Below are 11,949 nucleotides of genomic sequence, written 5' to 3'. Positions count from 1 at the left end.
CCGCTCGGCCCGCGCTCCCCCGGCCTGCTGAGGAGAAGGGTTAGACACCGGAAGCGGCTGGAGTTGCTGCTCGCGGACGCAGGAGCTGAGCTCTCTCCATGGCCCCGGGGATGGGGGAGCCCGCCAAAGCCCGCGGGAGGCGGTCGCGCTACAGGGCCCGGTGATCCGCTTCAGCCCGTTTGGCGTGTGGGTGCCGGGTGGCCGCAGCCTCCCCCCCTCTCCGGCCCAGGGCTCATCATGGGCGACCTGTTCCGCAGCGAGAGTATGTGCCTGGCCCAGCTCTTCCTGCAGGCGGGCTCGGCCTATGAGTGCCTCAGCGAGCTGGGCGAGAGGGGCCTGGCCGAGTTCAGAGACGTGAGTATGGGCGGGGGGATTTCCTATTCCCTCCTGCCCATCTTCTCCGCCCGAGACACCCCCCGCTTCCTGTCCCCTTCTCCCCCAGATTCCTCCTCCTGCCCCGTCCCGTCCCCCGCGACTCGCCTTCTGACTCCTGCCCCTATTCCCCCCCCAATTTCCTCCTGCCCCGTCCCCTCCCCCGCCTTCTGACTCCTGCTCCCATCCCCCCCCAATTTCCTCCTGCCCCGTCCCCTCCCCCGCGACTCGCCTTCTGACTCCTGCCCCCATTCCCCCCCAATTTCCTCCTGCCCCGTCCCCTCCCCCGCCTTCTGACTCCTGCCCCTATTCTCCCCCAATTTCCTCCTGCCCCGTCCCCTCCCCCGCGACTCGCCTTCTGACTCCTGCCCCCATTCCCCCCCAATTTCCTCCTGCCCCGTCCCCTCCCCCACGACTCGCCTTCTGACTCCTGCCCCCATCCCCCCCCAATTTCCTCCTGCCCCGTCCCCTCCCCCGCCTTCTGACTCCTGCCCCTATTCCCCCCCCAATTTCCTCCTGCCCCGTCCCCTCCCCCGCCTTCTGACTCCTGTCCCCATCCCCCCCCAATTTCCTCCTGCCCCGTCCCCTCCCCCGCAATTTCCCTTCTGACTCCTGCCCCCATCCCCCCCAATTTCCTCCTGCCCCATCCCTTCCCCCGCCTTCTGACTCCTGCCCCCATCCCCCCCCAATTTCCTCCTGCCCCGTCCCCTCCCCCGCTTTCTGACTCCTGCCCCCGTTCCCCCCCAATTTCCTCCTGCCCCGTCCCCTCCCCCGCGATTTCCCTTCTGACTCCTGTCCCCGTCCCCCCCCAATTTCCTCCTGCCCCGTCCCTTCCCCCGCGATTTCCCTTCTGACTCCTATCCCCATCCCCCCCCAATTTCCTCCGTCCCCTCCCCCCCGACTCGCCTTCTGACTCCTGCCCCCATCCCCCCCCAATTTCCTCCTGGCCCGTCCCCTCCCCCGAGACTCGCCTTCTGACTCCTGCCCCCATTCCCCCCCCAATTTCCTCCTGCCCCGTCCCCTCCCCCGCCTTCTGACTCCTGCCCCCATTCCTCCCAATTTCATAGGGTATGTCTACAACTTCAAAACATTGATGTGGGAACGCTCCTGCGGCAGCGCTTTGAAGCGCAAGTGTGGTCATGCGCGAGCTCTCTCCCAGCCCTCCTGGTAATCCACCTCCACGAGGGGATTAGCTCCGAGCCTGTCTACACTAGCGCTTTAAAGTGCTCAGACTTGCTGTGCTCAGAGGAGTGATTTTTTCACACCCGTGAGCCAGCAAGTTAGAATGCTATAAAGTAGACATACCCTAATAGGCTTCCAAGAGGTGGGATAATGCTTGGAAAATTGAAATAGTCCCAGAGATGCTGGGTTGGGTGGCAACTCAAAGATCCACTTATGGTGTAACTAATCTCTGAAATTTCAACACACTGGCAGATAAGTTTCCTCTTTAACTATCTGTAGTAGCTCCATAATCTCCTGAGGCAGATCATAAATTAGAGATGGAGAAAACTGATTAAATAACTCACTCAATTTCCCTGCCACTGGAGGGAAAATTTGTGCATATGGCAAAACTACCTAGATTGGTGAGGGCCACCAATGCCTCTCCTCATCCCACAGTTGCTTTAAAGGGACTGTATGGGAAACACCCATTTAATTCTAAGGAAAGGTCAGCAAAGCAATGCCTCAAACCTTCCAAAGTGTGTCAACACATCCAGAGGAGATTCTTTCCTAACCCTGGCCTGGAGGTTATTTAGGCCTTGATTTTATAATCAGATCTAGGTGGGTGAACCCTCACATCCATGTGGAACCCCTTTGACTTCAGTCTTGGAGTATATGGTCTCAATTATTATGAATGCACATCCAAGTGGTAGGCCAGTGGAAGCATCTAAACTGTTTAAAAAGATGCAGAGTTCATTTTCTGGTCACATCAATATTGCTGACTCTCTTTTTCTGCCAGTTTTAAAGCATACCTGTTTCTGGAGGTATTCACAGAATTTCCTTAGCAGGTGAAACCAAGTCCCTGCCTAATGTAAAATAGAGGTAGTCAATAGCTAAATTTTGTTTTTTGTCTGTCTGATTTGTTGTGATTATCTGGGTGATCTTTGCTTAATGGCTGAAACTTCAGAATTTTATTCCAACTTCCTTTCAGATTTTTTAATTAGAAGTAACTTCTGAAGGGAAACTGGAAAGTAAAGATGGTAGATGGGAAGAAAATGATTTATAATAATAATTAACACTAAAACTGTGTTTAAAGACAATTTATGTCCTGTCATCCAAACACCGTTTTAGGGTCTGATTCTACAACTCTTGTTTTTGTGAGTAGTATCATTTCAAGTCAATGGGATTAATCCTAAAAGGACCACTCGCATGATTAAGGGTATTATTGTCAGGCCCTTAATTTTTAGTGCTTCAGAGAAAAGGAAAACAGTGGAAAATACTATACATACATATTTTCAAGCTGATAATACAAAAACCATGATGATAATTCCAACCCTAAAGTTGAATACACATTCATGAACACTGCACGTACAATTTATGACATTGGGAGAGTAGCTTTTAGTAAAATGAAATTTTTGTACTTGAATTCACTTTCAGTTTCCTCTGAAGTTCAGTGAAAAAACTCCCATTCACTGCAGTGGGTGTAGGATTGAATCCTAAATCTGTCTCTTTAATTTGGAGTCATAAAGGCACTAAATTAAAAAAATAAAAAATTGGAATGGTTTCTCAATTGGATGTAATTATTTTTACAGTCTGCTGAAAAAGAGGCAGAAGGTTTTTGATTGTTCTGTTTTAATTGAATTTTGTTGTTTGAAATCCCTTTACATCTTCCTAAATGAAGAGGAGCATCTGCTGGGAGGAGTTACCTTTTGTGGTTCTAATTCCAGACTACCCAATTTTAGTATCATAGCAACAGACTTCAAATGACACAGTGCTGGTTGGCATTCATGGGCCCTGATCCTGCAAACTCTTACACGTTATTAGTTTCGTTGAGTTCATTTGGATTGTTCACGTTTGTAAAATTGTTGAGCACAAGTGTTTGTAAGATTGGGGTTCTAAAGTTGATGAACCAGTTGTGTTTGGAGGAATTACAGCTGTGATAAATATTTAATGAGTATTTTTCCTCCTTCACCCTCAGCTCAACCCCAGTGTAAGTGTATTTCAAAGAAAATTTGTGGGTGAAGTGAAGAAGTGTGAAGAAATGGAAAGGATACTTGGTAAGCTTTGTTTTAATATTTTAATTTCTCAAACTAATCTCTTAAGCTATGTCTTTACTTAATTAAAGTTTACTTAATCAGAGTACTACTACATTGGAGATCTTATTTATCTGTGTTCTTTTATTATGCTGATCACAACAGAATTTGAGCACTTTGAAATCTGAGACTTTCTTTTATATATTCTGTAGAGTCTATGATGGTTAGAAGTTTGGGAATCAGAATGGTTCAGCGAATAGGTCACTGTACTGAGAGTGAAAACAAATAGATGTTTCTTAGACTGGGTCTATGCTACAGTTGCTATGACGACAGCTACTGTGCTGCAGCTGTGCCATTGTAGTATCATAGTAGATGCTTCCTACATTGGCAGAAGGTTTTTTTCCATTGGTGTAGTTAATCCACCTCTCTGAGAGATCAACAGAAGAGTTCTTCTGTCGACTAGCTGCATCTACGCTGGGGGTTAGGTCAACCTGTGTATGTTGCTCAGGGTGTAAAATTTTTTACTGGCCTGAGTGACATAGCTAGGCCAATCGAATTTTTAGGTGTTGTTCAGGCCTTATTTTGGTATTGACACTTTGTGTTGCCTTGGGCAAGTCACTTAACCTCCCTGTGCCTCCAGTTCTCCAGCTGTAAAATGAGTTTAGTGATGTCTGTTTACCTTTGTAAAACATTATTTAAGTGCCCAGTAAATATTTTTAATAAAAAACTTAGGGTGGTAGAAGACCTTGCTAAACCCTATTGCTGATAAATTACTGCAACTGTTTCAACATAAATTCTGTTTAAAATTCTGGTTAAGAAAATGGAACTTTCTCTCTAGAATGAATTCCTTAGGAATTAAGTAGATTAGTGCACAAGGTGACCTTCAGCTATTGAACTTTCAAGCACTCCTGAAAAATAGCCTTCTGTGCCCATAATTACGTTCATGTGCTAGTAGATTAGTGGTAACTAGATTTTTTTAAATGGAGTTTCAACTTGCTTCCATTTGTTGTTGGAAAAATATCATAAATTCTCTTTATGGAAATGTTTTTGCTAACCTCTTATGAGCTGTTTGTTTAGGTCATGTAAAACCCACATTCTTTTCGTACGCTTAGTAGCTGTCTCAACTCTTCCGTTGCTCTGCATGTGTTGCATTTATTGTCAAGGCTACCCTTGCCACCTACTTTGAAGAATCTTTTCGGCACACATGGATCAGTGAGCAGGACATCAGTTTTTGCAGAAGGCATGATTAGGGGAAGGGAGTCTCCTGAGGAGGTATCATGAAATGTTAAAAGTTTCTCAAGGTCCTTGTGACTGACACATTTCTGCAAAGACTTAATGGTTGAAGATATTTAATTCCACAAATACTTAAAAGAAAATTATGCCTTGTATGTTAAATGACCTTCCCCCTCCAAATAACTCCATCACCTTGTATCCCTTTTAAAGGTCCTCAGTACTCACTAGCTCGACAGACTATATCAGAATCAGAAAAAGATAAGATCTCTAGAGCCTGATTTTGCAATATCCTTAGAGCCCTCAATGACTGCTGACAGGGTACTCTGTAGCTTTCAGGGGGTGTTCAGGCAAGTAAGTTATCTAGGCAATATGTTTTGAAAAACATTGCGTAATACAATTCTTTTTCCAATTCTGTTTCTGTTCTTACTCCAGGATTTCTAGTTCAAGAAATTAAGAAAGCGGATATTCCTCTTCCTGAAGGAGATACTGCTCCTGCTGCCCCTCATCTTAAACACATGTTAGAAATCCAGGTAACTCTTTAAAGAATTTTACAGAAATGAAAGGGTAGGATTGGATCTTGGAACTGAATTTTGCTTTCCTTCATTTTGGAACAAATCCTGAAAATTTGCTGTTCTCCTTTACTAAACTGCATGCTGCAGGTGCTCAGTGCCTTTTGGTATTTAACCTTTATGTTTTTAACCTAACCGTTCTGTGCTTAATGCTGCTATCAGGTTGGCATAACTTAGAAAAAAAAAATTTCTTTACTTCGCGCTCAAGCTTTCCCCTCTGTAGCTTTTTCTCTTTCAGCCAGTGATATGCTAGAGACTGGAGTGCAGATGTGGTATTGATGTGGGCTTTTCTGTGGCAGAGCTAAAGTTAACTCTTAATTCTTTGTCTTTTTAACTCAGAGCTTGTTGGCATCTCTTGTTTTGACATACTGACTATGCTGGTTTACCTGACTTGTCAGGATTCCCAAACAAATTGTTAACTAGTGTGACTGTAATCTTTTAGTCTTGTAGGTCACTTTGGGAATGTACCCAATATTGCAGTCCTTTAGCATATGGAGGTCAGTGGGAGTTGTGAATGTGAAAGCTGAGCAGGCACTGAATGCACAAAAGGCAGGCAGCTGATTTGTTTAGATGCTGTTGAATTGATTTCTATTTACAGTATCTCGGTAGAAACAATTGTTTGTAAAATGCAGAGATGAGTTGAATGTCAGGGGTGGCCAAACTTACTGGCCTTTCAAGCCACATGCTAAAATCTTCAGAAGTTTAAGAGTGGGGCAAGCCTGCTGGGGCTCGAGGCGTCAGCCCTACAGGAGATGCCTGCTGGGGCTGAAGCCCCAAGCCCCCACAGGTGCGCCCCATGGGGCTGAAGCCCTGCCATCCCACCGCAGGGCAGAAGCCCCAAGCTCCTCCCTCCCCAAGTCTGGTAGGCAGAGAATGAGGGGAGAGCAAGGGGCTCTGTGAATCGCACTGTAAAAGAGCTGCATGCAGCTTGTGAGCTGCAATTTGACCACCCCTGGTATGTTTTATAATCTCTCATTCAAAATTCAGTCATTCATACTGTAAAACCTTTTAGGACCTAATTCTGATTAAGAGCTGTCCAGCTCTGGTACAAGCTAAGGATGCACAGAGGCAGCCCTAATTTATGGTACTGATGCCAGTGGTGTATCAAGCCTACACAATGCAAAGTGGAGTAGGCAGACTGAAGGATCCAAACCTTAGTGCTTAATAATTAAAACATTGGGAATCTCTTGCATCAGTGAGGCAAACTTATAAAGTTTTAAATATTTCTTATTGTGTGAATATAGATGTTAGCTCTTTTTAGTGAAAAAAGCTAGTAAGATATGGGATTGTCTTACCTTTCCTTGCAAGCTAAGTAGGGATTTAACTAAGGACTCTGCAAGTGTCTAAACATGCAGAGTTTGCATTGAGAAAGCATTCAGTACTTTGTATAGATGAAACAAAACAAAAGAGATCCTGGGCTAGAAAAAGATAGCTGGCCAGATTTTCTGTTGGTGTAACTTCCGTCAGGGCTGGATTTAGGGGCAGGAGGCCGCCTTGGGTGTTGGGCTTGGGGTACTGTTTTTGTTGTTAGCGTCTTATATGACCGGGATAAATCATGCATACAGATCGTGAGACAAAGTAGTGAAATGGTCTAAAAATGCAATAAAAAATAAGGTATTCAAAAGTTTAACAAATGGGGGGGGGGAGCTGAAGACGCTCCTCGTTTATGGCGCCATTTGGTCTAGGGCTGGCCTTGACTCCAGTGATGAAGGCCCCGATCCTGTAAACATTTAGGTATGTTTGTAATGTTGGAGAAATGGTCTGAGTTAAACAGGATGAAGTTTAACAAAGACAAATGCAAAGTGCTCCACTTAGGAAGGAAAAATCAATTTCACACATACAGAATGGGAAAAGACTGTCTAGGAAGGAGTACGGCAGAAAGGGATCTAGGGGTTATAGTGGACCACAAGCTAAATATGGGTCAACAGTGTGATGCTGTTGCAAAAAAAGCAAACATGATTCTGGGATGCATTAACAGGTGTGTTGTGAGCAAGACACGAGAAGTCATTCTTCCGCTCTACTCTGCTCTGGTTAGGCCTCAGCTGGAGTATTGTGTCCAGTTCTGGGCGCCGCATTTTAAAAAAGATGTGGAGAAACTGGAAAGGGTCCAAAGAAGAGCAACAAGAATGATTAAAGGTCTTGAGAACATGACCTATGAAGGAAGGCTGAAAGAACTGGGTTTGTTTAGTTTGGAAAAGAGAAGACTGAGAGGGGACATGATAGCAGTTTTCAGGTATCTAAAAGGGTGTCATAAGGAGGAGGGAGAGAACTTGTTCACCTTAGCCTCTAAGGATAGAACCAGAAACAATGGGTTTAAACTGCAGCAAGGGAGGTCTAGATTGGACATTAGGAAAAAGTTCCTAACTGTCAGGGTGGTTAAACACTGGAACAAATTGCCTAGGGAGGTTGTGGAATCTCCGTCTCTGGAGATATTTAAGAGTAGGTTAGATAAATGTCTATTAGGGATGGTCTAGGCAGTATTTGGTCCTGCCATGCGGGCAGGGGACTGGACTCGATGACCTCTCGAGGTCCCTTCCAGTCCTAGAATCTATGAATCTATGAATCTATGTTACTCACTTTGTCAGTCCCATTAATTTTGATGGGAATATTCATGAGTAAAGTTATGCATGGGTGTATTTACAGGATCTGAGTATAACATTATAAATTTTTTTGAAAAGGAGCCCTAGACTATGTAATATAAAAACAAAAGGATGATTGGATAACAGGTTGGACACTTTTGGATAGTGAATGTGGGAGAAAAGGAAGGAAAATAAAGGATGTGTCTTTGTATTTATTCTGCAACTGAAAATAACTTTCTTCTTTGAGGATTTAAATAATTTAAGCAGAGATGGAAGTTATTCTGATTTCAGTATCTTGTCATCATCTTCTGCCAAATGTACTAATAGGCATTTTTCACAGATGATTTAGATTACAAGATTTATTGTAGCTCTTACTTAAATTAAAATATATAACCAGTAGCAAATAATTTTTGGAATGTTTCCTTTGCTCTTACTTTCAAATGAATTAATTGGGATGCCAAAATGTCAGTTCTAGAACAAGCTGTAAAAAATAGACTGCCAGGTGACTGTATTTATTATCAGAATAAATGGTCAAACATTCCTTATTTTAGGTACATATATTGTTTAATTTGACCAGATTGAAGACTTAACTGTCTCTGATGCTCTCCTTGATTTTTTTTTTTTTTAAATGATCATGTTTGGTAAAAAGCATTAAATAATTAGAAATAACTATCCCCAACTTTCAATGGAGAGGGAAAGTGATACAGTGTCTTTTTCCATTTTTTAGGAACAGTTGCAGAAGCTCGAGACAGAATTGAGGGAGGTGACTAAAAACAAAGAAAAGTTGAAGAAAAACCTGCTTGAGTTGACAGAGTATACATACATGTTGCGGATCACACAAACTTTTATCAAAAGACCCGTTGAGGTACTGTGTATACTCCATAGGGAAGATTGTATTTTCAGGGAAAATTCTGTCTTATAAGTATATTAGTAATTCTATAACTTGGCAGTCTTTACAACATCATGCAGTGTCTTGTCCTTTATTATTATTTCTATTGTGTAGCTCCTGTAGATCCCAGTCAGGGATTGCGAACCCATTGTGCTAGGCTTTGTATACACATACGCAATGAAAAGGCAGCCCCACGCTAAAGAATTAACAGGTTAAGAATCTAGTCATTGAAATGCTTTTATTGCAGCCTAGTAGAAATTGGATGAAGGAATGACTTGACTTTTTATATACACAAGTTGCGGTTAAAATACTGTCATAGAATCTTTGCAACAATATTTTTGAATGCTGACAAAAGGCTGTTTACCTGAGATCCTGAAACCTCGCTTGTCTGAAATCCTATATGGGACATTTTTTTTCATTGAATTTTTAGTTGGTTTTATGATATCAAATTGACTAAAATATTGAACTCTCTGAGAGTTATCTGTATCTTTTGTTTCTCAGTATGAATCCTGTTTACATGCCAATTATGAGGAATTCCCATCTTTAGAAAATGATCCTTTGGTGGACTACACTTGTATGCATCGGCTGGGTGCCAAGCTAGGGTAGGTAACATTAAAATACGTGAACAGAAATCTTATTGGTCAAGTGTGGCAGATCAAGCCTTGATGCACTGTTGTAAAACTACTCTAAATATTGGGCCAGATCCTCAGCTGGTGTAGCTCCATTTACTTCAAGTGAGCAATGCCAATTTATATTAGCTGAAAATCTGTCCCACTGTGTCTTAGACTTACCAGGCCAGATTTTGACATTAACTTAATAGCAGTAGGATTGGCCCCAAAATACTACCAAAAATCTTCATTAAACTGATAAAGCATTTGTATTATGCACAATGTATGCGTATAATAATAGAATGCAATGATCTAGTGTGGTGCCTTTTTTATCCCAAGGTAATTACGTAGCATTTTAATGAACTAGTAATAAAATGTTTAATACTTAACACATACATATTTTCAAAGTGATGTACAAACACAAATCCTCACCACTCTTCTGTGAAGTAGGTAATACCACATTTTGCAAATGGAAAATCTATGAGGTGCAGAACAATTGAGTAATTTGCACCTGGGTACAGAGGGAATTTGTTGAACTGGTTCACAGATGTGTGCTCAGACCAGTACTCTACATTTTTCTTCCCAATGTAGAATGTACTATTTGTGTATTGGTTTCAGAGAGATCGCCCTGTTAGTCTGTATCAGTAAAAACAACGAGCAATCCTTGTGGCACCTTAAAGACTAACAAATTTATTTGGGCATAAGCTTGCGTATTGTACATTGTAGAGTGGAAATAAAAGAAAATTGGTTAGCATTTGTTTGGTATGACATTTTGTTCTATAAAAATTCTGATGCTAAATTATTAACATTAGTCGTCTTAGAGAAAATATATTGTCAAGTTTTGGTTTACTCTTATAACATGTCTGTTTTTATATAGATTTATATCTGGTTTAGTTCACCAAGCAAAAATTGAAGCATTTGAAAAAATGCTATGGAGAGTCTGTAAAGGATATACCATTCTTACTTATGCAGAGCTGGATGAATGTCTGGAAGATCCAGATACAGTGAGTAAACGTCATAGCTACCATTTCATTATGTTTACTCATCATACAATTAGATAAGATGATTCTCAGGGGAAGGGTCATTAGTCGTCCAGCAGTAGATAAAAAGGGAATGTTAATGAGTTTTCAATATCCTTGGGAATTAAAACAAAACAGATGTTGGTCCTGATCCTGTTATCACTGCAGGAGTAAGAATCAGCAGTTTCTGTAGTTCAGCTTGACATATGTGGAGTCTCATTGTGAAATGGTGATGGTTTTATGGCAGGATATCCTGAGTAAGGCACATGGCATTAATGACTACTTAGGTATTTATTAACCAGTCACGTACAGTGCTTTAAATATTATATAGTTTTTTTAATCTGCTATTACAATAATAAAGGAATGTTTGATCATCTGCAAAGATTTTTTTCTCTAAACTTTAAACATTAAAAGATTCTACGTTAAGACTGCCTCACACTGCTGTACTGTTTTCTCTATTGAAAATATTGTTATGGATCTAATTTGTAACACTATAGTTGTTAAAGGGTGAGCTTTTCTTGTACTACAGATATTTCTAAGGTGAATAAGAAAAAGAGTAGAAAAAAATTGATTTCTCTTTTATCCCCTCTCAAAAGGTGTGTGTTAATCCAACATAAAGAAGAAAAAAAAGGCACCAACACATTTTCCTTTTCAGGTCTCTTTTAAGAGTATGTGAATTTTATGCTGCTAATGGTGTTTCTCCTGTTATCAAAATTCATTATTTTGCTTCAGAAATTTTGTAAAATTTTGCCTTTTCGACCAATAAGAGTAACTGGCAATCAAATATTGTCAAATTGTGGTGGAATTATAAATCATAATTAAAACAAACAACATCCATTTATTTCTTTATTTTTAGGGTGAAATCAGAAAATGGTTCGTGTTTTTGATATCCTTTTGGGGTGAACAGATTGGCCAGAAGGTTAAGAAGATATGTGACTGGTGAGAAATAAAACTAATTTCATTTTTACTGAATATTGAATAATGTTGTTTAGTTTTTGCTTATGGTGACTATTTCATTACTTGGGTATGCTGATTTCATGGGACATTTTTGAAGATTTAATTTTCATTATTTCTGCTTGTTATTTTTCCAATTGTTATCTAGTTTTATAGTTATGTAATGTACAAAGAAATGTCCAAATCCTTCTATCTAAGATCTCTATTCAAGTATTTAATTTAAGTATGCAACTAAAGAGTGACTTTATCAACTGGATATATGCTAACATTTCTATTGTTTCCTATTTGAATTTTGACTAAAGGACTTCGAGCCAGTCACCTTTCATTGAGGTCAAATGCCAGTCTTTCCATTGACTTCAGTGGAATTTGAATTAGGCCTTTAAGGGGTCAAATTGTATACTGTTTAGTGTTTTCATAAGTCCTGTTTATTTTTTTTCTTTGTCAAATGTAAGCAGCAGTCTTTTTTGATTAATTTTGCAGTTTCCTGTTTTAGTTTTAAAACCATTCACTGGCAGTACTTTGGTTCAGTATCTCT

The 11,949-nt window shown here is 41.1% G+C and overlaps 1 protein-coding gene across 1 annotated transcript in view; it reads left to right on the top strand.

Moving 5' to 3' along the window:
- Positions 1 to 75: 75 nt before the first annotated feature.
- Positions 76 to 11,949, top strand: part of ATP6V0A2 (ATPase H+ transporting V0 subunit a2) — a 30,674-nt gene continuing 18,800 nt past the window's right edge. The window contains exons 1-7 of the mRNA XM_054005952.1: positions 76 to 354; positions 3,509 to 3,587; positions 5,229 to 5,326; positions 8,672 to 8,809; positions 9,335 to 9,435; positions 10,319 to 10,445; positions 11,317 to 11,399. Of these exons, the coding sequence (XP_053861927.1) occupies positions 238 to 354; positions 3,509 to 3,587; positions 5,229 to 5,326; positions 8,672 to 8,809; positions 9,335 to 9,435; positions 10,319 to 10,445; positions 11,317 to 11,399 (743 nt within the window). The 5' untranslated portion in view covers positions 76 to 237. The remainder of the gene's footprint in view (positions 355 to 3,508; positions 3,588 to 5,228; positions 5,327 to 8,671; positions 8,810 to 9,334; positions 9,436 to 10,318; positions 10,446 to 11,316; positions 11,400 to 11,949) is intronic.

The sequence above is a fragment of the Malaclemys terrapin genome, chromosome 16 (assembly GCF_027887155.1).
Source record: "Malaclemys terrapin pileata isolate rMalTer1 chromosome 16, rMalTer1.hap1, whole genome shotgun sequence".
Taxonomy (NCBI): Eukaryota; Metazoa; Chordata; order Testudines; family Emydidae; genus Malaclemys; species Malaclemys terrapin.
The sequence above is the reverse complement of the archived record's forward strand: the minus strand, read 5'-3'. Positions and strand labels throughout refer to the sequence as shown.